We start from the raw sequence: 26,790 nt of genomic DNA on the forward strand, positions 1-26,790 counted from the left end.
ATTGGAGAAATTATGGCCATAATACCCTAGTTTACCCTATAATATTCTTGACTTAAATACATTCTTTATCAAAAGAAATAAAAACGAACTAACTTAATTTAGTCAATTGAACAATTTTTTTCTGTGTGCAATAATTAAAGGCCAGAAAATTATCGTGTTTATATTAAGTGTTAAAAATCTGAGAAATTGTGCGATTTATACATAGATGGATCATGGATATATATGCGCATATGAAATTGTATTAAGTTTTTCCACATTGGATATCCAATATAGTTTACTTGTTATAATACAAACTTGCGATGCGTTCTTTATGCTAATTTATTCGATCTCATATAGCATTCGCTATGAATGACATCTAGGATGATGGATATGGTTTACCATGATTTCGACCCCGTATCTTCACGATACCGCGTTGCCAAAGTTGTAGCGAATTCGACGACATTCGTCGACGACGCGCGTTTCATCTCGTCGATACTAGGAATCCGATTCGGCAATGTCCTTCGAGAACGTATCCCTCTTGAATTTGTATCCGATATACACGTCCCTTCCTACGTACGTGGCATTTCGTCGTTCCCGCTCGTCGAATTCCCGTAATACCATGCGACAAGATTCCGAGATTTACGCAAGTCAAATTCGACCAGATGAACGAAAATGATATGATAAAAAGCTACTCACAAAATTTCAACTAATTACGCGCTCGACGTGATTGCCCACTAGCTAGCTGATCTAATTGTTGACAACGTGTCAATGAAGGACGATCGATTATAATTTTCCGCTCTGCATGATTTAATTAATAAATTACATTATTATTGCAGCCGTTAGTGTTGACGTAACTGCTATTTCAATTACAAAATATTCAGCCGCGCACGCAAACAACTTCGTAAGAATGAAAATACGTTTCTTCGGTTTACAGTTCCGTTCCAAAGTGCGAAGAGACTTAGCAGTTTTTCACTCCGCGTCCTGTACTTTGTCCTCATAATTCTGAACCCCGTTTGCAAATGCAAGATGGAATGTGCAAACTGAAAAGGAAGAGTAAACGGAACTCTTCAACGAATCTCAACGAAACTTTTCTCCTACTATAATTCCAACTTTACAAAACGTCAAGCTATCCATCGTGCGACGAGACTTTCTGAATTTTCTCGCGACCGCGTTCTGCGGCGCCAAGTCGGTGTTAGTATTTGGATGACTATTCAAAATTTGTTAAATACCTATATATAACAGAATTTACTTTCACCGAAAATTGACAACGCTTCTCCCTCGTTCAGAGAATACAAGATAAAAAAATTGAGAGATTAGAAAGTAATATTCCAACGATTAATTAAATGTACTTTCGCCTTTCGTCCTTGGTTTCTTTCTACAAATAGAATAGAAATATCGTGCTCAGCGGCCGAAAGATTCTAGTTACGCCATTGTCGAAACTTTCTCGAGCGATTTCAAGCGTAATGGTGCACTTATCGATGAGTCAATGGTTAGCTCGCGATCAAGCCCCAACATGGCTTTTCGTTAATTACGGTGAAACTCGAAGTAAGAACGGGTGAGCGTTATTTGCGAATATCATTCCAGCATAAACACGGCTTTTCTTTCGCGCATTTTCTTTAATTGGCGATTAGAAAGTCTACGTGAGATGTTTCCATTTCATCCACCTCTGATCTCTCATCTTGACGAGCAACGTTCGTAAATTCACGCGCATGACGTCGCATAGTAATGACAGACCATTTCGCTGTCCTAATGGCACTCAATCGCATTCGACGAAGAACTTTATTACATACTACCACGCCTAACGACATAATCATACGTCATATAATGACTTGTCGTGATTGACGATGGAAACGGGACAGAGGAAATGAAAGAACTCGATCGAGCAGCGATGCAAAATAATATGTTCTGATTTTACGATTTCGCCGCCAACCGTTACGTCAATTAGCAATACTGATTCGTAATATGTACGAAAATTTAATTGGCGATACCGGCGATTAGCGGGTTGCAGTCATCAATTACGTTGAGTTTAGGCTTGATTACGTATGTCACTAATTAATCTGTCAATTGCGGGGGAAGTTTCACATCAGTAACTTCCGTAACTACGTTCAAAATCGAGAGGATGGTTAACGACGTTAACCGCTGCGTTGCAACGCGGCGACTGTAACGTCAGTCTGGTGTTAAGCTATGCATATATAAACGAAGTCGTTTATAAAATATTATATCGATCGATTCTTAATCAACAAGTATCTAAAATAAGACTTGGAAGAATCTATCAACAATAATAATAATAATAATAAGCAAGCCCATCAAAGCCAACATCAGTTGTTCGGATGCACAATTTATTTTCGTATGTGAATTTAACATCATATCAAAAAAATTAATCAATATACGTTTCGACACCTATATTAGGGGGTTCTTATTATTCAATATAAAAACTAAATCCGCTTACATAATACACGCAAAATCCAACATTGCGATACGTGACGATGCAGTTCGTTCTTCTTTATCCAATTTCCAAATAAGCTATGTAATAAGTAGTCACACATCAATATAACAACTCTTAACAGTATAATAATTAATATAAATAAAAAGTTACATAAACTAAACATCGAATCAAAGCTGGCATACTAATACTATAAAAATGAAGTTACAAAAATTAAGAATAAAGTCACATACATTCCATCAAAATTGAAATAAAAATTTGTACAAATATCGATTCTTAATGTACATTTGCAACTGTGCGCTCGTTTATTGTAACATATTTTTACACATTTCATCTTCACATCAGTTTATTTCCTCGAGTTATATGACAAAAAACGCGTTTGTGCGATAACACGCAGACTACACTCATTGTTAACATCGCATAGTCATCACGACGTGCGATAATCGATTTAGTGGTTTCAATCAACCGAAAAAAAAAAAAAAAAAAACTTTCACCGACCGAGCAGCCGCCGGCAACGAAATGGAAGCGACACGACGACGGGGAAGAAGCCACGACGCGAAGAGAAGCGATTACGCGGTTGTACAAGAGATAGTTAAAAAAACAATCATCAGGTTAACCGGCGAGATCTCGTTTCGCGCGATAATACCGATCCATCTATCTCGCGACAATTCGTGCGTGATGAGACAACAGGGGTCAGCGATCGGGATAGAGAAGCGGATGAGAGGGAAAGGGATGGCAGCCTGATGGCTTTTCCATGGGCGTGCTAGCGCGAAGTGGCCGGACGGAGCACGAAATGAACTTTGGAAAACGGGAGATGGCCGCTCCGGTTGATGCGCACAGCGGGAAAAGGAGAAATACGGCAGTCCAGCAATTTCCCGATGTAATAACAGGCTCTTGTCCGCGCGCAAAACGCCCGGGACTGAAGAACCCCGAGATATTGCTTTATTCAGCGCGGTGAACACCAGTGAGTTGCAAAGAGGCTTTGTTACTCGTCCGCTTCCTTACCCGTCCGCCACTTTACGAAAGCGGGAGAGAACGAAGGGATGTATCGTGCTTAACCCTGGCATAACGAGCGAACAGAAACAAGGCGAAAACTAGCGGCGGCGATATCTAATATACAGAGCACAAAAGACATATTGAACATATCTGTTCTCCGCGGGTTATTGGAAACGACATACTTCGCGTGAGATATCAATTCTTTTGGAAGAGCTACCTCTCGGATCCGCGTCACGAGTACCGTGTGTAGAATCAATAAAATAAAATGCCTCTGAAGCAAATAGCTCGAGGTACAAAAAAAAAATGACTACGTCGCATTGTATATTATACGCGCGATGCAATACGAATGTAACATAAAAATTATTCCTCGTACGTTACATCCGAGTGCACAAGACGTGTGACCTCACTTTGACGATTTTGACGTTTCGTTAATAAAAAAAGAAGCACAAACATCCTGAAATCGCGAGTTTAATCCAGAAATTTGTCAAAGCGGGGCCATTGACGTGCTGCAAGCAAAATTTTTTTTTTAAAGTCGAATATGTAAAAAGATAAAATATTAAATTATTATTTAAATTGTTACATTAAAAAGGTGTTATTTAAATGTAAAATTCATGAAACATTTTATTTAAAATTATAACAAGAATAATATAATAGAATTTATCGTTTTTATATATCTATAGGAGTTCGTTAAATTAAAAAATATTTTTGGAATATGAAAATTGTGATTAAGCATTTCAGAATTATTACAAATATTAACATTTTGCTATAAATGTTTTTAAAAAAGATAACTCCAAGGGGGGAGGGGGCATGGCCCCCATGGTTCGCCCAGTGTTGCGAAAGGCGCTCGGAAAAAATAAACGCCGTCTGCATTTATCGCGCGGCAAAGTCGTCGCGGAAAGCAATAAAGCGGCGCGGAAATGAAGATATCGAGTATAATAAAAGCCTCGGGTAAGAGAAGAACTGGAAGCTCGTTATTTAATAAGGTCGGCGAAAATGAGAATCTGATTGTCCACCCAGGGGGCGCGTAATTGCAGTCGATAAAAGATGCAACGAAATGCGGCGCTTCATAGAAGCTCGTTTGGTATCTAACGATATCAAGAGATGTCTTTTTGTTTCTGTGCGCAGATATCACCAACAATGTATCACAATGCGCCCTCCATTCAGCTTCCTCGTTTGCATATAGCGTACACGAATGTCGCATACTCCGTCGCAACGCGGGCAGTCTAACATATTGATATGTCTGAAACTGGGGCAACGGGTTACTTAAAGTTAGGGCTTTTAAAACTGGAAAACTTCTGATGTGCCAAGTTAGATTAAACTAAATTAAATTAAAGAACTATTTCCGTGAAACACGAAATATCTGCCTGCAATAAGATATGTATTTGTATATCTTTTTCCATTTCCATGCAAATTCGATTTTACCAAAAATATTATATTATAAAATATTTATATAAACTTTCTCTGATCTTTTCAACATCATGAAAGTTATTTGCGTTTTTAACCTTACGATAATATTATCCAAATCATTACATTCGCGGCTCCCATAGGAAAAGTCGTGCCGTTATTCATTCCTAATTCATTACACGGCCTTACACCCAACATCATATCATCATATACTTTATTGCAATGCATAAAATTTATACATAACAAATGGCAAGACATCAGCAGAACTGCTGTTACAAGTCGGCCAGTAAGACGATTAAACAAGATTAAATACACTAGATATAAATGAGCATAAGCACGCAAAATAATAAAAACAATAAAACAAAAAATAAAACATAACCAAAAATAAACCTATTCAGAATTTTTAACAATAAAATAACATTTGCATCCTCATCACAATGTCGCGAGAGATGCAATGAAATCCGCGGCGGAAGAACGAAAAGAAGTCTGGGAAGGAGCATATTAAAGTATTTAACTGAAGTATAGGAGAAAGTACAGAATTTGGCAGAGCGATGAGAGGGGACTGATAGAAGATTGTGGAAGCGGATGTCACGGGGGTTTGAGGAGTGAAGTTCGGAATTAAAACATCTCTCTATCCAAAGTGGATGGAAAGGAAAATGGGAAACGGTCAGTGGGTTTTATCCCACTCTTAAAACTAAATGTAAATAAGGATAGCTCCTCATGTCTGTTTTAAATTTCGAATTTCGAACCAGATATCGGAAAAAACTCGAGATGGTTCTCAGCTATACGATATTTTTTTCGGGCGAAAACTTCCTCTGGGAGGATGAATAAAGTTAGGGAGAAAGGACTGCTTCACGAAGATGACGGCGGAAACAAATCTCGCGGGACCACAACGGCCATAAAACAATCGATGAGGTAGTTCCGGCGCACGGATGTGTCCGCTAAAAGTTTTAAAACCCACGGAGGAGGCGTTTAAAGGGCATCGGGCGCCTCAGTGATGAACAGCCCTGGTGCCAGATCGAACGCTTCCAACGACAACGACGACGACGAACGTGATCCTTCGTTTTTCCGTTTCTCCCGTTTTCCACGGAATCGATTACCTTTGAGACTCGGTCGAGCGTAAACATGCCCTCGTCAAATAGACGGCGTCTTAATTTCTTTACAACTGCAAAATTGCCACCACGGTCCAATTATACGGATGGTGGACTTTAACGATGTTATAGCAGCTGAGAATTGCTCTATGAATGCATGATGAATAGACGGAGACGTAGGAGACACGAGAGACGTGAAGCGAACGAAGCAAATTGCTATCTGATCGTTGAAGAGGAAAACATCGCAATACTATTTACTAGAGATACTCTCAAGCGATCTTGTTTATAATCTTTAAACAGTAACTTTATTTTAATCCTATTTCTGAGTCCATCTAAATTTTTACGTGGACCATCCATATATCAAATACAATCTTATATTTATAAAATATTCACTCAAAAAGGACATGAATATAAAAATAAAGAGATAGAGAGAGAGAGAGAAAGATAGATCCAAAAAAATATTATTCTATCCAATCTCATGAGAATTTTGTGCAAATACATCCTCGTCCTCATTTAGAATTCAGCTGGCGAATTTCTAGCCACAGTTGCATTGGTATACGTATGCAAGGACGAGCACGCAGCTAACCCACGTAACGTAATTGCGTACGCGCAGAGTCGTGGAGGACGAGGTTAAAGAAAAATCGTCGTGAAGTTATGTAGGACTTGTCCGGGACTTGGCGCAAAGTTCTTAATTAATCCTATTAATTAGATACACCGTTGTCGCAACATCTGACGACGCTTGAGACTCGACGAAAACTCGCGCGTTGCATGAACTTATCGTGTACACGTTATGAAGGATCGTTAGAAATAAAGACGAATTTATACACCATCCTTTTCATGATCGTCTTATAGTCAATTGTCATAAATGAAGAGGAAATGGAAAAATTGTATGCACAATATTTCCGTGAAATAATCAATTAGCTTTTTCGAGTGACAAAAAAATTTTACTGCAGAACAGAACGAATTTACTAAAAACATCTACAAATTTAGTTATTTACAAAGATCTAAAAATAATTATGATGAACTATCAAAATAATTACGTAAGAATCTCAAGCATAATGAGCGATAATTTTACATTTGACTTTTTTGACATCATATTATTTAATTTATCACTTATTGACTTTTTTACTACAGTATGAATTTTATTACGTTTTATTCACACTGTGAAAAAGTTAATAAGTAATAAATTAAATAATAATGTTAAAAAAGTCAAATGTAAAACTATGTAATAAATTAAAGACGTCATAAATAAGCCATTATAAACAGATGAAAATCAAGACTTAAAATTAGACAAAAAACAGTCAATTAAAAACAGTCAAGTAAAAAATACAATAAATTAAATACTATAAAATCAAAAAACAGTTAAATATATAATAAACGTAAGACTTTGATTTTGGCCTGTTTGGAATGTTTCATAGTATCTTTAATTTATGCTAGCGTAATTACGTATACGTGACTCTAACCGCATATCTTGAAATCATCATTTATCTTACGATTATTCACTCGCATCAAACATGTAATAAATTGAGAAACATGGAAGCTTCGTAGTAAAAAAGTTGATCTTGATTTTAAGTGATCTTGCTGAGAATGACTCAAATACGAATTAAAATGTTCAAGTTTTTCTACGGTTATGTAACTATTAAATATATTTATTTCCAAAGAAATTTATCACTTACCGCGCTCGTATCCTATTCTCCTAGTCCAATTATCATATCGAATTATTTATTTATTTCGGAAGATATTGTCATATCGAACAGAAACTTCGAAAGCGAGACGTGTAATAACATGGCGTATCGCAAAGATCAATTTTGCATTTAAATTACGAGGTACAATTTATTGGATCAGTTAGAGATTATTTTTTATGCTGCTTATAGGAAGTAGTAAAACGCGTAAATATGCTTTAAGAATGTACGCGCAAGTTTGCTTCAATGTTTCAAGAGGTATGAGGTATCAGGAGGACTTCGCAAAAACTCATCGAGAAATATGCGTAAGTAACGCTGATGGTTTATAATGTTTATATGTTAGTAAAGCGATTAAAAACTGCGCGCGCGCTAACGGAAATTGCGCTCTACCCCCAAGGAGTTGCTTGCTAGCTTACATTGGATTACGTATCGAGCAAATTTCCTAGAAGACAGCGTAGTTCTTTTAATATTCACTTGGATCGTAAAGTTCCAAGACCGAGAAAAAATATTTGACGTCTATCCTATTCAAAAAGTAATTACAGAATACTTTAAATGACCTATTAAGTAAAATAGTTCGACAACTTGATTATCTCTCGCGGCTAATTAAGTGACGATTAATTTGCAAAATATAACTTGTCTTTCGACGATCTTTCTTTTTAGCCTTTAAACATTTTCTTTACACATTTTACAATATTTACATTTCCCGATTCTGAACATTAACGTTTTTTATAGATAAATTTTGAAGTTTTAGCTTAAATAAAATAATTTTCACAAAAAAAGCCAGTAAAACTTCCATTTTATTCATCTAGAAATTTAGAAAAGAAACTGTTTCCAAGAATATATATGCAACAAACGGATACATCGAAAATTTCATATAAGCATTCACGTTCTAAGAATCATGCGAGTATATTCATCATAGCGAATGTTCCTTTCACTTTCAGAACCTAAAATTTATCAGACCTTGATATTCGAACTATGAATAGAACAATGAAATGAAGGAGAGAGAATGAAGGCAAAGACAGTTTCTTTACTCGCAACCCAGTCATCCCACAAGTAGAAAGTCGCGTCGTGGAGAACACAGAAAGCTTGCCAGCAGGTTTTCCACGGAACGCAATTAAGTGACGTAATGAGATTCCTATGACACCGATGGCGGCGGCTTTTCAACGCGCGCACAAAAACGGCGGAGCACGACTGCGGCGATGGTTCCACGTGAGAAATTCGGAAATGGCTCAAGTTAAATGAGCATTCCCGCCAGACGCAGGAAGAAGATCGGATGTCGCCCGTATGCCTAATTAAACTTTCGAACCCCCTTGGGCTTTCGGTAACGAGACATAGCGCGGCTTCGTTAACGCTTCGGCGGCATCGCGAGATAAGGGAGAGCACGCAAGCCGAATTAGTAAGCGAGATGTGGGAGAGATTTATAATGACTGGTAGCACATCCAGAAACTGAAATTAACCTGCTGCTCCAGACAGGTGTTGCAAAAAAATGATAGTATCACGTAGAGTTACATAACGAAACAAATGAAAGAGAATTCCAATGTATGCACATAATAATGTATCACATGGGTTGTCACAAATTCCGCATCCTAAAATTCCATAATTTTTCCCTGATTCCCAGTTTTGTGGCAACTGTATCACTTTCGGTGTGAAAAAAATCACGAAAATAAATAACGGGCAATTAAGAGCCTAAAAAAAACGCAGTAATTCGTGCGATACTTATATACATATAATTCAAAAATGTCTGTTACATGAACGTTTGGGCCATGTTCAAGCCATCCTCAGCATTTTGCAGTTCATAATCCTAACAAGAAGACGATCCAAAGTTCAAACCATGGAGTGCAGTAAGTAAATCTCACGGATCTTTGGATCGTCTTCTTGTTAGGATCATGAACTGCAAAATACTGAGGATGGCTTGAACATGGCCGAAACGTTCATGTAATAGACATTTTTGAATTATATGTATATAAGTACCGCACGAATTACTGCGTTTTTTTTTAGGCTCTTAATTGCTCGTTATTTATCTTAATGTATTTTAATTAATTATCTCAAGAGCCCAATTGATTGATTTATTGTTTTGAAAAAAATCAACTCTGCAAATTTATCTACAAGTACACAGTTTCAGATTTCCATTTTAAATGCACAGCAATGATATGTGAAATAATATTCTTTGTACGTCGATTTGTAATTTTCTGTATACAGTTAAATATACGGGGAAAGAGAGAGTAACTGATCTGTCCCACGGGACAAATATTCTCCGGCAATCTAGCTTCAGCTATAGCTCCATAATGCTCCATATCTGCCGTCCCGCCAGTATTAGACTGGTACAATTAAAATTTACGCAATTTAATCCAAGATCCAAGTGTCGTCCCGGTCGTTGCCCCCCCCCCCTCTCTCTCTTTCTCTCTCTTTCATATGCGCACACGTGTTCATGACAATCTCGCGGTTGCATGCACCGAGCACTTCGCACCGATGGCAGGTAGCCCCGTACGAACCGGAAACGGAGCACTTAGGGCAAATATTAATGCGACCATTTGCATTTTAAACGAACTCGGCTCGACGTCGCGCTACCGCGGAGATTTTCAACCGCGCCAAGAAACCGTCGGAGGAAAAAACATACACGACGAGGAGAAAGAAAAAGAACTTTATCCACCCTATTCTCCGCGTATTTGCATATCCACGTTATTTCACAAGATTAACTTTTATCTTTTGCCAGCAACCGTCCGCTGGACGGCCGCGACAGGAGAGAGAAAATCGGCGGCGATCCTACTCGGAAGTTGTTGATCGTAAGACTTTTACTTTACGCCAGACGCGCCGTAGAAACTGATTGCAAAAGTGCGATAAAGTTGCCGGGACGCGCGAGTCTCTGTGCCATGAGAAAAAGGTAAATCGCGGACTTCGCGGCGATCTTCCGGCAACGAAGAGTTAATTGAATTTCAAATCCTTCTTTGAGAAAAAAATTATATTGCACGCCCTGTGTGTACCTTTAACAGAAGATATAACAAAAGAGAGATCTCGGTATACTTTAAAAGTGGAACGACAAATGTTCCATTCTGCGATGTAAAGATACAACATCGATATCTCAAAGGTGATGCATGAGATTTGCTAGGAACTTCTGATGTGTTTTCAACATTAAACTTGGCCGCGAATTAAGATTCTCGTCAAATTTACATGAAATTAGTAGAGAAATGAAGTTTTCTTCTATCTTATGTGTCTGAAGTTTAATTCGGCGAAACCCCTCAATTTTCAGAACTAATTGACTTTGCAAATATATCTACGATTTAAGCTCTCGCAAAAGGGAGACACCAAATTAAAATGTAAATTGCGTTACAATACAACGCTCTGTATATTCAAATGTGCCACGTATTAATTCTGCTCTCAGACTCCGATAATTCCTCGGACGATCGCTCAGGAGTAAAAATAATACATAAACGTGATGACAGTTCTTGGAGTGTTTCAAGATAAATGTAACTAAGAAAATACTACGTTATAAAACAGTACTTAGACACGTTTCATTATTTACACATGTTCATGATACCGTCGTCCCGAGTTTACGCTATTCGGAAAGGTCCATAAAGTACGGAAGAACCGTATCTGAAATAAAGACAGCATCATACTCAGTGTGTACGGCAGTACTCCCGCAAATACGCGAACATTATAAAAAGTTTAAGATTGTGACTCGGGCGAAAGAAAATATAGACGACTATAAAGTTAGTAGGATTCGGCGGAGCACGTTCATTGCATTTATCCCATTTATTGGCACCGCGTACTCGGCGGTAAACGTAATCGTATAATTTCGAGTTCCATTCGTTTCGCCAAGTTTTATTCCGCTGGTAACGTTCCTTTGCGACGTTTCGCAAACTCCACGAAATTCGTCAAGAGTTTTAACGATCTAGCGATATTTCTTTAATCACTCCATTTTTACGAGAGGTAATGTCAAACTCTCTTGCACTCGCGCAATGATACCGATTTAATTGCACAATCGAATGCATTTCTAAAAACAGCCGCTCCATCGATTTATCGTACGATGAAAAGAAACGGAAAAAATACAACGAACAGTAGATGTTTCCTACTCGCGATGGAAATCAGAATCGGCCAATCGCACGAACCGAATGGCGTCATAAAATTTCATGTGCCACGGCGAGATGATTCTTTTACGCATACGAAGGAGTCTTCGATCGAATATCGTACACTTTCCGTGGCTTCCCAAAGTGACTTCGAATGAAGCTGAGAAAAGTACTTAAATTCTTCACTGTGTGATTTGAGAATTGTAAGTCTCTTTCAGAAGGGAAATTACAGATTAAGAATTTGGACACAAATTCCTTTGGTTTGCTTCTCTGATATAAAGTGAAAGAAAGCGTAGTAGATTTAAGATACGTTATATAATACTATGGCATCCAGGTTTAATATAGCTCTTGAGCTCAGGTTATTTTTCTCAAAGACAGAGAAACAAAACACTTGGGAGAGTCCATACGAGACGAGTGAAATTCGGATCCGACTCACTCAAGCTGTTATCTGCTAGACCACCTAGAGAGAGAGTCCTTTAAGTCAAAGAGCTTTATAGGAAACTAACATTGATAATAAACAGTGCTGAGTTGCCTCTAAGCGTTCTGTCCAAGATAACAAAAATATAGATCATATTTACAGTTTGAAATGTTTATTATCTGAGAATATACAAAAACTCACTTTTTATTTACTGCCTATATAAAAATTTATTTTAGAGATACAAATACTTTTTTGTATAGCTGCGAAATGTGAAACGAATTTGATGACACTACTACTGGGATTGTAAATTCGTTTTTATATATAACATTAAAGATTGTAGGAATAAATATAAGCCAAAAAAAATTACGAGATAATTCTGCTAGGTAAAAAAAGTAAAAAAGAAACTGTTCATGAAACTGTTCATACAAATAATTTATCAAATAAGGATTTAAGTGCCAAATCATACAAACAGTATCTTCTGTCTTTCAAAGATATTTTAAAGGATTCCATATTTCTAGGAGGGAGATCTAATATTACAAAGTAACATTCTTTTCTCAATCTTTACGAATGACAAGAAAATAAAAACCAAAAGCGGCCTTTAATATTTTAGCTACGAATGCCTGGATTTCAAATATGAACGTATGCAAACGTGCGCGTGTATCTTCGGATATTCAAATCGCACGATATTGAATGCAGATTCGGCAGAAGATCATATTATTATGATTCGATAAGGTACACCTGCGCACTGTAACTGATAAAATCAATTGTACAAATTAGTGCTTCCTCAATTCTTATTTGTTTTATTATAAGAAAGACGTATGCTAATATAAACACACGTATAATAAATCAATATACGTGTCTGACTTAATTAATTTAAAAATAATTTAAATATAATTTTTAATATCAATAATTTTAACGTTAACATGTTAATCTATGATACCCGATAAAACGTATATCGCACACACATACAGCTGATTAAAACGTGTAGCTGATTAAAATAATTCTTCATCAAATCGAACATACGAACGATTTATTATCTCTGTAAAACGTATTAATTTTCATTCGATGCGTTCTAACTATCAATGCGACAAAAATTAAATTATCGACTCGGTAACAATCGATATAGTTATACAATCGTAAATTCAATTTTTTATCAATTTTCATTATATTGTTATTCTACCTGTAATTGAACCTAAATTTTGTCTGATTGAAAGAGAAATTAGCCCAAAATAATCGGATTGTCTGTTATCAAATATTATATGATACGATGAAAGTGGGACTCTTCATGCCTGCTGCCAATTGGGATTGTGACAAATCGAACGTAAGGGAATGCGGGAAAGACGTCGCTTTGTCACATACAAAGAGAGTACGCGATCTTGTGTCGTGACACGAGATTGGCAGGAGAGTTTAGACGTCCGCTCGCTCCTTTTACCGTTCATCTCGCACGACGCGAACAGAGCGGGAAATAGGCTCCTAGTAAACGCAAATTAGATCTCGAAAACGTCTGCCGTACATGCGCGTCGATCGGATTGACTACGCGGGGCACAAAGACGACAGAAAATTGAATTCCCGGATTGAATTCCGGCCAATTTCGACCTAATTTCCATAGCGACGCGACACGCCGCCACCTATAAGCTGATGGGAAAATTTCAAGCGTCGTCTCGTGATCCCGAAGGTTTCTTTTCAAGTAGATACACGCTTCACATGCTCTGCGCGACACGGGTATCTGCAATGAAAGCGATACAACGAAAGCAGAGTATTGTCAAATGGTCGATATCGCGATAAAGAAGCTCCACTCAGCAAGCTTCGTACAAAAACATTCAGATATATAATATATGTAGGAATATATGAATATATCAATAATAAGAGAATATCTCATAAAATATTTCGTACAAGTATCGTAACGCATTAAGACCCATACTAGAGCAACAAGATTAACAAAAAAACAATTGAAAATAGAATCAAAGCTAAGAATAAAAAAATATTTCTGACATAAAAAGCATATTATACAAAAATCAATTTTGCAAATTGTTATAAATAAATTAATAAATATCGATTGTAGAAAAAAATTGATTACGTTACTCGAGTCTGCGAAAAAAATTACAAAAAAGAACATATATAATTTTATCCAATTATTTTTTTGCTAATCTTACTAGTTTAATTATAAATTAAAAGTTTCAATAACCCATAATTTTTTTGTATAAACGGAGATCGATTTTAAAGAAGTTAAACGTATTTCTTTTTTGTAATTTTTCTCGTAAAAATTGATTGGCATTATAACTTTTCCCCTAATTAATATTAAATAATTTATCTATAACAATTAGTTGCAAAATCGATCTTTGTAAATTGCTTTTTATATCAAAAATATTTTTTCATACACTCCAGTCCTATTTTTAATTACTGTTCTTTTGTTAACCTTGCTGATCTAACTATGATGAGCCTTGATTACATAACAAATGTTTCATAACATTCATTATGTACAACAAAAAATAAACAAACCGGATTTTTCTTTTATTACAATATATTTTGTGAGCAACGTAATATGATTGGAGTCACGATTTGTTGATCGCGCAGAAAATGCAAATCTACAAGAATCTCGTAGGTGGGGAACCTAATAATGCGATGGTCAGTAAAACCGCGACCCAGTTAGACTGCCTGACCCACTTGGATGCATCGTAATCATCGTTAGTGCACGATATGGACTGATATTAGAGGTAAATACATCACACTGCCGGAAGTCTCCTATTGCCTTCTTGTTTGCCTAGGATATACCGGTCGAGTTAGTTTGTAGCCTTCAACAAAGATCGCAAACGTCGGAGTTTTGGCGCGCGATGCAATTTTGTTTGATTGGCAATTAAAGTTCCATGCTATTTGTATACTGTGTAATCCCATATAGGGTCGCCAGTAGTGACAACGAAACGATTGGCCAACGCAATGGCTGCCCACTAACGGCCAAGGTTCTGTCAGCCAATGCTGGGCCATCACTGGCAAACGACAGGCTGTCAAATGACGGCCGAAGTACTGTCAACCAGTACTAGGCCATCACTGGCAAACGACTGGCTATTTAACTATATACACAAATCCAGTGTTATGACGACAACCAACGGTTGGCCAACGCAACGGCTGCCCACTAACGGCCAAGGTTCTGTCAGCCAATGCTGGGCCATCACTGGCAAACGACAGACTGTCAAATGACGACCGAAGTACTGTCAGTCAGTACTGCGCCCGTAGTATTGCCAATATTGCATAAATGCCCGAAATGTGGTGCAGTATTGGGCCGATCGCAATATCTACACTGGTACAGTACCGGCTAACAACAGTTGGGCCAGTATCATTTGCCAATATTGGGCCCAAGTTATCATCCAACACTTAGCCAGTACTGCGCCCGTAGGTTGCCAATACTACGCCAGTACCCAAACTACGACAATCGGTATTGGCCTAATACTGGACCGATTGTACAACCCTATATGGAATTACTCGTATCATCCGGATAAACGGGCTCCTTTAGCGTTTGTTAAAATCACATATGTTGGTTCTCCGCTGGCAAACCGCAGATTAACAATTCGGGCAGTGCTTCGAATTATCCGGTATGCCGAATATACCGAGCAAACACAGTTATCGCAATTAATCGCAATCGCCGATAAATTGTATCACGCATCATGGATACGCAGTCGTGTACCAGGAATATCTTTCCGAACAGAGAAGAATGAGCGAATAACAAACGTGTATAACACGCACGGAGAAGTCTGGAGATTTATTTTTGGTTCATTCCGACCTTGAACGCTATTTTCACACATGTGATAACCGGTTCCTTCTCTACACACACGAGAGAGTACCGCGGTGTCGAATCACGATTATGCCGTGAAAAACAAATTAGCATAAACCATTTGTAACTAATTTAAAATAAACTAATTCAGGGAATAATATCGTCACAAAAAAGATTATACAATGTTCAAGGATATGAATATAAAACGGCATTGATATTTTCAATAGTAGATTACGATATGCAAGCAGAAACGTCAGTAAGTCATACATAAACATGAATAAAGATAAGATCAAACAGCAACTCTGTAAGTGTTACATATTAATAAATGTAATAATGTATAATATATAATTATATTAATATATAATTTTTAGACTCGTCTTTAGATATTAAAAATATGAGCAAATTATTAAAATAAAATAATTTCCCTAATGATCGTGTAATCTTCTTTGCCGATAACAATTCGTAGACCTTGAAAGACTATGGAATTATTTCTATAATATACTAGCTTTTATATATCTCATTTTTAAATAAAATCGACGAAAAGAAATGAGATTCGACTGTCGGGGAAAAATCCTAGAGCTGGTCGTGGGATGACATCGGGTCGGAGATAAATTGAATACGATCATTCCGATACCCTCCGTTACCATCTCTCTCCCTTCTCGCCGCCGCAATCTCGGCGTAACTTATAAGAATGATAATGCAGCGAGTCGACCGGAGCATAAGGAGTGTGTAATAGAAACCAAATGAGCCAGACGAGACGTATTCTGTGAAGGGAAAGATATTTCTATGAGGGTTCTGAAAAGAAAGAAATACGATATCTCCGTTTGAAAGACGTCCTCAATTCCACTACTTAATTCCGCGCGTTTAAAAAGTAAAATTTAAAAAACTTCCCTATAAATCTAACGCAAAATACATTGAAACATTTATTTTAAGTTAAAATGGCTAAACATTTCGGCCCACGTTAGATACACAAATGTTCACTCAAAAAAATAATCTTGCAGTTACAGCGAAAATTATCTAAGTACGAAAAATAGCTGGAATAGATTAATTTCTAGCAAATACTGCGATATTGGATATGTATTGCATCTAATCATATATATAGGTGGCAAAGATAGAGACTTTAGATTTGTGCTATAAATTCTATGCGTATGATTTATAATTTTTTATCAGATACAAAAAATAGCTATAATTCTAACTGGAGTAGCAAAATATTTTTTTGTGTGTTGGAATCCAATAGAATCCCAACATTGTCTATCTAGAGTACCTATTTCAAAGTTCAAACGTGATCTTTCGATTATTGACTAAACGTGATATTTCATTAGTTTTTTTATATCATTTATGTGGTACGATTCTTCGTTAGTGTAAGGTTGCAAAAATGTAGTTTTCGAAAAGCCTTTTCGAAGCTCCTTTCCAAAATACAAAGAACCATCTAACGACACTACCGTGACAAATCGAGATTTCAGATGACGCCAACTGTGTGTCTTCGCGACATCTGTTGCGCACATGAGAGCTAGGACCTAGGCCAAGGTACCTTCAAAACTCTCGTAATACCAAACGTGCATTAACCCACTAAAAGACACGAGACACCCCTCAATGCAAACTATGTCTCGAGGTCGTCTTTGTAATAAATCAAACGCTCACAAAAATGCCAACTGAATATCTGCTATATACCTGCTAGATACAGATTAGTTACGTAAAAGCAAGGATTATATGGAAACGGATACTTAATTGAATGATAAATTTACTTCTAACGTAAGAGATAAAAAATATAGTGGGCATATGTTACTTAATGCACGAATCAATATCAGCGCCCTGAAGGCACGCTCTACGAGATAAGGTAACATTTATTTTCGCCGTCTATCGCTAGGATTTAGAGGACTCTTTAAACAAATTTATCACTTATCGTTAGTACGAATCTCCGTAAACATAAGATGAATATATTTGTAATCGACCTTTAAACATATTTTTTCCGATAAAAACGATACAAAGCAACGTTCAATACATTTCGACAGCCTATCAGATAAATTGGACAATATCTGTAATTTTTATGGAACCACTTTGAGTGCAGCCTAACAAAATCGACAGCATCTTCGAAAGATAAGAAGCAATTAGGAAATGTAATCACGCAAAGCTTTCTAAATTAACGTAAAAACGGTCGAATACGCAATGTTACTCCGAGGTTGCATCCGTGTATAAGGCGACAAAAAAAGGCATCAGATCGCAAGAGCGAAAGAAGTTTCTTAGTATCAAAACCGAGAAAACGCCCGCGGCGTCTATATAAAGTAAACTTTGTCGGTACGCGAAACTTTCCTCTGTAAATCGGCGATTGGGATCGCTGTCTACGCGACTCACTGCTGCGCGAATTCGTAGAAATCATTGAAAGGACTTGATGCTCGCGAGCGACAATCTACAAATCTACATCTATCTGTCGATTCACGAAGCGTCCAACTTTTAACCCGATTTTCGACGAGTCGACAGTCTCCGTCGTTGAGACGAGTATTGTCATTCCCGTCTTTTTGCATCGCACTGTACGCTCCCGCGATTTTCTGTACGAAATCGCAAGTCTTGCTATGCTTCGAGGCGTTGTTGCGCAACACGAGGACGCACTCTCTTCGAGCTGCAAAACGCGTACAATTGTCCCGACCCGAATCGCGTCTGGAATACTCCAGGGAGGAGTTTGCATGATGAATCATTCAGGCGTCGACAAAAACAGGGAGCAATTCGACTTCCCACACCGCTCTCTCTCTCTCTCTCTCTCTCCAGTGGATTTTGATTAATCTGGTATTACATGGACAATACCACTCTCCTTCCTTCCAAAAAAGAAAACAAGGTCAAACTTGCCAAGCAATGTGCCAACAAATATAAACATTCTGTTACATTCTCTGAGATTTTTGACTCCCGAAATATATTAGACGTTATCTCGTAAAAAATAAAAAATTGTATTTAATAAAATATATCTTGTTATTCTATCAGAGTACATCTCATTATCCTTTATAATTAAATTATATATCATACACGTATTTTAAACAAAAATAAATTATTATATATTTTATTGGAATAAATCGTTAATGGAGGACACATCATTCATACTGTATTATTCATTAATGTCCGATCTGACGTTGAAAGAGATAGAATGATTAATTTCAATCGAAATAGCAAATATATGAAATCAAATATTTTCTCGTGAATACAATTAGGCTAAATCACATATATTTCTATATCGTATAACTATGAAACAAATCTATGAAATCAAATATTTCTCGTAAATACAATTAGGCTAAATTAAACTGATATTAATTTATTAATACGATTTGACATCAAATTCAAGATACGTGATAATCAACTTCAATTGAAAAAGTAAATGCGTGAAGTCAAATATCTCCTCGTGAATATAATCTCGAGGCAAATTTGGTGTCTATTAATACGAAGCATACCTGGATTGCTGATATGTAACTTGCATTGCAAGATAAGCGTTTTGCGGCGTATTTGATTTATCTAGCATGAATATTGCACGGCGTAAACACGGGAACGCGTGGTCAAGAATGGACGAAAATTACTTGCAATTATTCGATATTTATCAAATTCGACTTATGTACAGTTGGAAATGGAATGCTGAACGTTTGCTGTTATTTTACACATACACACAGGTATATATATATATATATATATATATATATATATATATGCACACACACATATGTGTGTGCGTCACACTAGCCATTGTCAAGAAGAACAAAAGCAAAAGCGTATGACTTACCTTCTCGAGACACTCCTGGCCGATGGCCTTTGGGTCGACCTGTACCTCGAGGATAACGGAGTTGGCCTGACTGACGAGGCACCACATCTTCGCGATCGCTCCTCCCTCGGCGACCTTCGAATCTGCGTCGAATTAATCCCTCGCCGTAGCGCCCGGCGGCTCTCCTCTTCACAAGAACCAATATGCACTCTTATCGCAGCCGACGTTTACAACGAAAAGGACAAAGACAATAACGAAGATGACAATGACAATAACAACGGTCTCTCGTTCTCCGGATACGCGGCTGGTCGGCGACCGGTCGTCCCCGGTGGTACGTTCTTTGTCATAACAAAACTTCAAAAGCTACGTACGTGCACAGCTGTCACGGCGACGGGCTCGCGCGCTACGACTACGTACGACGTCGACAACGTGCTCGTTCTCGTACCGGAGACCGAACGCGGCTCGTCGGCTTCCATTTCTCGGCACGGAATGGCACACGCACTAACCGCTCGTCGCCGCCGCGGGTCAGTTCGCGAAATCGAATCGCTCTCCGGCCGCTCGATCGAGTGGCGCTAGCGCCGCAGCTGACACTACCGTCGGGACTGGCACACGAACACAGATGCAGGCGAGCGGAGGACGGAGGAGTCGGAGTGGAGCACGTATCGTCGAGTACGCGGCACTACGCGGCGCGGCGCGTCGAACAAGAGGAGGGAGAGAGGGGCGACGCCACGACGGGAGTTAAGTACAGCTGATCATCCCTACTATCACGCGCGGTGCGGCGGCGCGCGGCGCGCATGGCCGTCCCCCACCAATGGCATACAATGCTTGCAACGTTGATCCATCATGCGTAAACAAAACATGCGGCGAACTTTGGAATCGTTGTTTTATGTCCGAAGCCTGCAAAATAATCTCATTTATAATTTAAATCAGGTTTTTACGTGGAATTCTATTTGTAATTTTGTACTTTGTACACTACGTACGTTCTGATTCTTTATACGCTTCTCTCGGCATCACCGGCATTGTCTGAAATAGAAAAGAATATAAAAAACTGTTATTCCCCCTTTGAATTTAAGCAATAGATCTATTTCCCAGGTAGCAAGCTACGTCATTTTGACGTCAGCTTGCTACCAGGGTTATAAAACGAAATTTTTAACTCATTAATATAATGTTGTCTCTCTAATTTATGTATATTAAATAACAATTTATCTATGTTAAAATACGATAATAAAGTAATATAATTATATCAATTATCAATTAAATTAATTGAATTTTGGTCAAAGTCACTTTAACAATTGACGACAAAGAGACAAAATAACAAGAAACAGATAAGATATCACAGCGTTACGACACAACATGCAAGTATAATAGAATTTAGTTCAGGAATTCACTGACCAACGTTGTGGTCGAGCTAAGTACGTTCTCAGCTACACCTGAGAGAAAGAGAGAAACAATAATATATTCTAATTAATTTAATCAATTATCAATTTCATTGCACACTCATTTGTCGATTATTTCATTATTTCAAGAAGTGCAATGTTCAATAAATATTTTATACGCGTAAAGTATATATTTTTGAAAATACTTCAATAAATCTTTCGCAAATAACCGCAATCGTGCAATTGCGACATTGTAATTATGTATATTAATTTAAAAACGAGTTGATCTATAAATAACTAACATAATTTCAAGGCTTTCTAACGAAAAATTACATTAACTCACGAGATAAATAATTAACCCAACATCAGTCAAGGTAAAGTAGTTTTATCCTCTCGCAAGTTTCATCTCAGAAACGCTTCTTCTTAGAAAACGCTCGCGTGAATCCCATCCAGGAAACGATGAACGGAAACGAACGTTTCACTACGCACAATTTCGAAACTTGATTCGCGACTTTACCGTTGACAAACGCATATTCGAGCCGCCATGTTGAAACACCGATATGAATCGCGCTTTATTCCGCGGCGTATGATTTCTGCAGCAGATTATTTCGTTAGGCGCATATTTACGACGATCTATTTCCTCGACACGCTACATCTCTGACGTCGATCGCATCCCGACTGTCCGAAAAGAACGACTCGGTATTGCGCGCCCAAAACAGGGATCGCCGCTCTCCTTCTCGCACTCGTCTCGATGTTTATATCATGGCACGGTCTCGATTATATACGACGAACTCGCGGCAGTCATACCCTCGTCACTTTAATCGGCACTTCCGACACAAATTCGCACCTATAACGCGCTCTTAACCGACAAATTCGCGATTAATCACGGAGCAACTGCCTTCTCGGTCCAAACCGAAAAATCTACCGAACTGTCATGGCGGCCGGTAACAATCGACAGTCGCGCAAAATTTGAGAAAATTTGAAATGTGAACAATTTGAATTGGTGGAAGTCAAATGCTTTTTTTTTGCGCTTCTCAGCAAGCTGTATATCGATTCACTCAATGTTCTTTATAAGGATCTGAATAGATGTGTGAAAATTTACGTTCAAAAGACGCGAAGAAAGTAAAGTAGAAAATATTCATATTTCAAATTGGCGCGAAGGACGTTACCGGTTACATTTATAAGTCTGTTCTAATAGCGTTTTTCACTGGCAGAACTGCCAACTCTGCCAGTGAAAAACGCCATAAAATAGTCGTGCGTCGGCGCACGTAAACAGATCTCCATTCAAATTTTCTGTATAGGCCGATATTTATAGTCAGTTTTTATTTCAAGATTTTAAATATATAAACAGATAAACAAATAAAAAATAGATTAGAATAATGCTAATTCTGGCCCGAAGCCAATATTTACAGTCGATTTTTATCTTTAAAATGGTCTTAAATACAGTTTTAAAATGTCATAAGCCAATCAGAAGTCTTTATTGTATTAGTATTTTAGACATTACTTAAGACGATTTTAAAATAAGAACGAACTAATGCTTTTCTTATTTTAAGATCGTCTAAAATTGGCTTATGACATCTTAAAAACTATAATCAAGACGATCTTAAATATAAGAATTGATTATAAATGCCGAACATAGACGTATTCATAGTCAATTTTTAGATATAAAATTATTTCATGTTCATATCATGTGATGCGGCTATAATAAACGTTCTCGATTGTAGCCAGTAATTTAACCAAGAAATTTTATTTAATTCAACTGATATTTCTGGCTGTTTTTGTAAAAAAAAAGTCAAAAATATATCGTAGAGAGGAGAAAACAACTAAATATATTACTTTTTTGCTACATTTTTTTAATATAGAAATGTTTGTTTTTATAAAGAGAGACGAGAGAAAGAGAGTCTTGAAAGTATTTTTTTCCATAAAAGAATATCTGGATTTGGATTTTGGTAAGAAAATTATATACAATATATAATTTTTTTAGGACAAGAAAATGATATAATTACAAGTTTCACTATAATTTCACATTGATTGTGAGACTAATTCGATAATACGTATATATAGGTATAATGATAATCGTTCAATTGCTCTGTACCAAGACAGGAATTAGCTTGAACTTGTAATTGTAAATTATAAAGCAGCAGAAATGTACAGAAATGTTGAAACCATGAAGATCGACGCATCGTCAAATTTTCACGCGTCATTAATAATCGACAAAACCGATAACGTGGTTATTGATCGAGGTTTAACGAACCTCTCAATATTTCAGTTCAGCTCAATATTCAGCGACAGTTCTTTGAATATTCTATTAATCAAATCTGCGAATTTGGCGGCACATGTCAGGGAAAAAAAAATTACACAACATACCGAAAACGAAATGTTTATATATACGATCAAATAGAGTATATCTTCGTTCCAATACATATAGTAAAAATAGTAGGTACTTTTCTTTAATTTTATTTTTTAAAAAGGTAAGGGTTCTCTTCTCATTAATATCATATATATATATATATATATATTTTTTTTTTCCTTTTCAAGATCAATATTATGTCGAACATGTTGTCAGTTCTGCGAAAATAATACATAAAAAGAGCGAAAAATCATACATTTCGGGTTTTACTTTCCTTTTTTTATATTTTGAACACTAATACTGTACAGACAACCAACCAGCTCACAGAGATAAGGATATACATGTAAGGCAAAGTTGCCCATCTCGCAAGATTGACAGAAATACGAAACGTTCCTGCTAAAAGAAGAGGTCTGAATATTGCTACATCGTCGCGTGGTCCACCGTCGACTGGGAGCATGTCCGTGAACCGCGAGAGGTTGTAGGGAAAAATCTCAAAGCGCGTCCTCGATGTAACAGAATCATGGAATGACATCTAATGGCGTACACTGAACGACATATACAATTCCACCACCCTAAATCGCTTTAATCGTATCTATCTTAACAATCGTACATCGTCCCGATGTATCTAGGCCTTGACGCATCGGGTCGAAGTACTCTGTTGAATTCACTTTACTTTTTTTTTTCTTTTCTCTTTGTTACGATGCAACTACATTACAGCAATTCTCAAACTGTCCGAATACGTGCCGGTAAAAAGCTCAGCGTTAATAACAATACGATTACATTTATTGTCGTGTAGCAACTGCGGGAGAAAAGAATTCTAGTAGTAGTTTGAGTATCACTGCCTACAGCTACATTGTATACAGTTTCTCAGATAAAATATAACATGTCATACGATATAACAGCGATAAATACATATTGAGATATGGTGAACAGTAATATTTAATATATATTTATAGAGCGTAAGACGTATCATATTTATAGCTATATTAGATGCGATTCTTGTGGCTTAGACCTCAATGCGGTAATTATTGTGCAGTTCCGGCTTGATATCGTACACCAAGTCCAAGATTTTAAGCATGACCTAAATTACACAGAGAGTCGACATTGTAGTTTCTCAGATATCTGTGTTTAATCTATTGATTATATATACGCATACTGAACTTACCGTGCTTTTGTGCACAGAAACGGTCTGATTCATTTCTTCTATCTTAAGTCGCGTATCTGCCTCGATACGCGCAGCTACATCCTCTTTTGAACCCATGTGCTATGAATAATATTGTTATTACATCGTTGATCAACTTGAATATTGAAACTTAAATCTAACAAAATTCTCAATATAAGGAAAACGACAATTACCTTGGCTTCAAAGTCACGGAATTGTTTTTCTCGTTCCTGTCGATATTTCTCAATCTCGTCCTGGGCTTCTTCCTTAGCCTGCTTCAGACGACGTGCCTTACCTATAAAAGTAAAAGAGTGATTACAATGATACAGATCAGATTTTTTCCAGATTCCTGCATACAATACATTCTGGCTCAATTTTATCTAACATTATTTTATTAATGTTAATACATATAATATTACTATATATTATAGAACAAACACTTCAACTTAACCATCAAGTCAGGATATCTATAAGATAAAGCAAAAGATTAAAGAATTGGAACTTCAGTAAACAATTGGAACTTTGTAAACAAAGTTAGACACAGCTAAATAAAATCCAATAAATGCCAGAATTCGCATAAATGTGGACGAGTATGATTAATGATAACATAAATAGATCGCACGTAGGTTAGATAAGATGTTCTCCCAATCAAGTGCAATTTCGCGAATTACTAACGATACAGTTAAAACTGATTTCTCCATGGATTTCGCGGCTCAGGAAAAAAGGTAAAAATTTGTTACACAACGCGTCAAATTCAGAAAAAGTCAACGATGTGGCTAAAAGGTTACGGTGATGACGGTTAGAACATTCGCATCGCAACACGTATTTTTTTTCTTCCTCCCCCGAAATATTTCGGCGCGACTTGCTGATGAGTGCACTCACGTTTCCTGGCATCCGAGACTTTCTCAGCAGCGCGTTTTTCGGCGGCCAGAAGCTGCTGAATTCCCTGCGTCTGGCTAGCCATCTTTGCGAGTCGGGAACGGCGAGCTCTGTCACGAATCGATCATATGACTCTGGAGCTTCCGTTCTCTGCCCCGCCTTAAACGACGGCGCTCGGTATCTCGTGCTCGCTCACGTGGTTCCACTCCACCTGACTCCACCAGCAGAAAGAAACCTGAGAGAGGCCATGCCCATGCCGGATCTTACCGTCGAAATCGCCTGTACACTACCGCCAGTACATCCATTTTCAGTTTGGGAACTACGTGACTACTTACATTTTCTGACACTATCGATAAAATCGTATCGTCGAACGTAGACGTGGTTCGTCTCTGTAATACCAGAGAGAAACGTGAGAGCGGCCATCTCGGCCTTTTTCCTGTAATGCTTCTAACTCCCCGTACACTCCCCGTACAGCGACACCAACATCCATTTTCGAGCTGCAGGAACTACGTACCACGTCCATTTTCGAGATCCCCCCATCTCGCCGATAAAATCGTATCGTCGAAAGTGGACGTGGTACAACACAAATTATAGATGTGAAGAAAAAACTATTTTTCGCGACATTGTTGATAAATAAATTTACATTACGATGCTACAAACACGAATTGCAGATAAAGACAATATTATGCATATATGAGTATTAATTATTATTACAGGAGTTAGAAGCATTACAGAAAAAAGGCTGGGATGGCCACTCTCAGGTTTCTCTCTGCTAATATGTAAGTGATCAATCAGGTCATATAAACAAATGTATGTTTACTAATTGATATTCAACATTTCTTACCAGGTAAGTTTCACAACTGTCCGGAACCGATTTGATTCTCCATCAAATATATTGTTAAACACGAAAATGTAAGAGACGTATTTTTTTATACGTGCCCTAACTGATGTTTAAGGGGTTAAACACCTCTTTGAAAAAAACGGTATTTTTCTTTCGAGGCGAATATCGTCGGAAGTATAAAGTCTAAAATAAGCGCAGTGACTTCCACGAGCAAGAGACGTCCTATATTTATTTTTTCTATTTCACCAGATTGATTCTTTTCCAGCAATATCTGTCATAAAATTCCATAAATGCGCATGGAACTCGTAACAAAACTCGCACAGCAGATTAAAGTACAGGTCTTTGGTAATGCCAAGAATTACATCAGGAAATTTTAACAATACTTTATTTCTCAAACACCTTTACCTTTATTTACCTTTATTTCTTAAACACGACCGAGCTCCGTATATTAATATATTGAAAACTTGATTTTTTTATATTATGTGAAATAAAATCCAATTAGTATTTCATCGCGGAATTAATGAAACAACTTCTTATATCTACAAGTTTTAGCGCGAGTCGTTTAATGTGATATCGTAATTACATGGTGATACATCGTGGAAC

The 26,790-nt window shown here is 37.4% G+C and overlaps 2 protein-coding genes across 2 annotated transcripts in view; both read right to left on the minus strand.

Moving 5' to 3' along the window:
- Positions 1-19,706, minus strand: part of dnr1 (E3 ubiquitin-protein ligase defense repressor 1) — a 185,314-nt gene extending 165,608 nt beyond the window's left edge. Inside the window, exon 1 of the mRNA XM_018520000.1 lies at positions 19,601-19,706. Coding sequence (XP_018375502.1) covers positions 19,601-19,687 — 87 coding nt within the window. The 5' untranslated portion in view covers positions 19,688-19,706. The remainder of the gene's footprint in view (positions 1-19,600) is intronic.
- Positions 19,707-23,566: 3,860 nt separating this feature from the next.
- Vha13 (V-type proton ATPase subunit Vha13) lies at positions 23,567-25,519 on the minus strand. The gene is made up of 4 exons (XM_018519987.1): positions 25,350-25,519; positions 24,662-24,762; positions 24,471-24,569; positions 23,567-24,386 (listed from the first exon to the last, which is right to left on the minus strand). The coding sequence occupies exons 1-4, from the start codon at positions 25,429-25,431 to the stop codon at positions 24,312-24,314; spliced, it is 357 nt and encodes a 118-aa protein (XP_018375489.1). The 5' UTR covers positions 25,432-25,519; the 3' UTR covers positions 23,567-24,311.
- Positions 25,520-26,790: the final 1,271 nt, after the last annotated feature.

Source organism: Trachymyrmex cornetzi, unplaced genomic scaffold (assembly GCF_001594075.2).
Source record: "Trachymyrmex cornetzi isolate Tcor2-1 unplaced genomic scaffold, Tcor1.1 scaffold868, whole genome shotgun sequence".
Classification (NCBI taxonomy): Eukaryota; Metazoa; Arthropoda; class Insecta; order Hymenoptera; family Formicidae; genus Trachymyrmex; species Trachymyrmex cornetzi.

Coding starts and splice junctions, on each gene's coding strand:
- Vha13 (XM_018519987.1), bottom strand. CDS start 25,431: ATGGCTAGCCAGACGCAGGGAATTCAGCAGCTTCTGGCCGCCGAAAAA. Junction 24,763..25,349: donor AGTCTCGGATGCCAGGAAAC/GTGAGTGCACTC, acceptor TTACTTTTATAG/GTAAGGCACGTCGTCTGAAG. Junction 24,387..24,470: donor TTTCTGTGCACAAAAGCACG/GTAAGTTCAGTA, acceptor TGTGTAATTTAG/GTCATGCTTAAAATCTTGGA.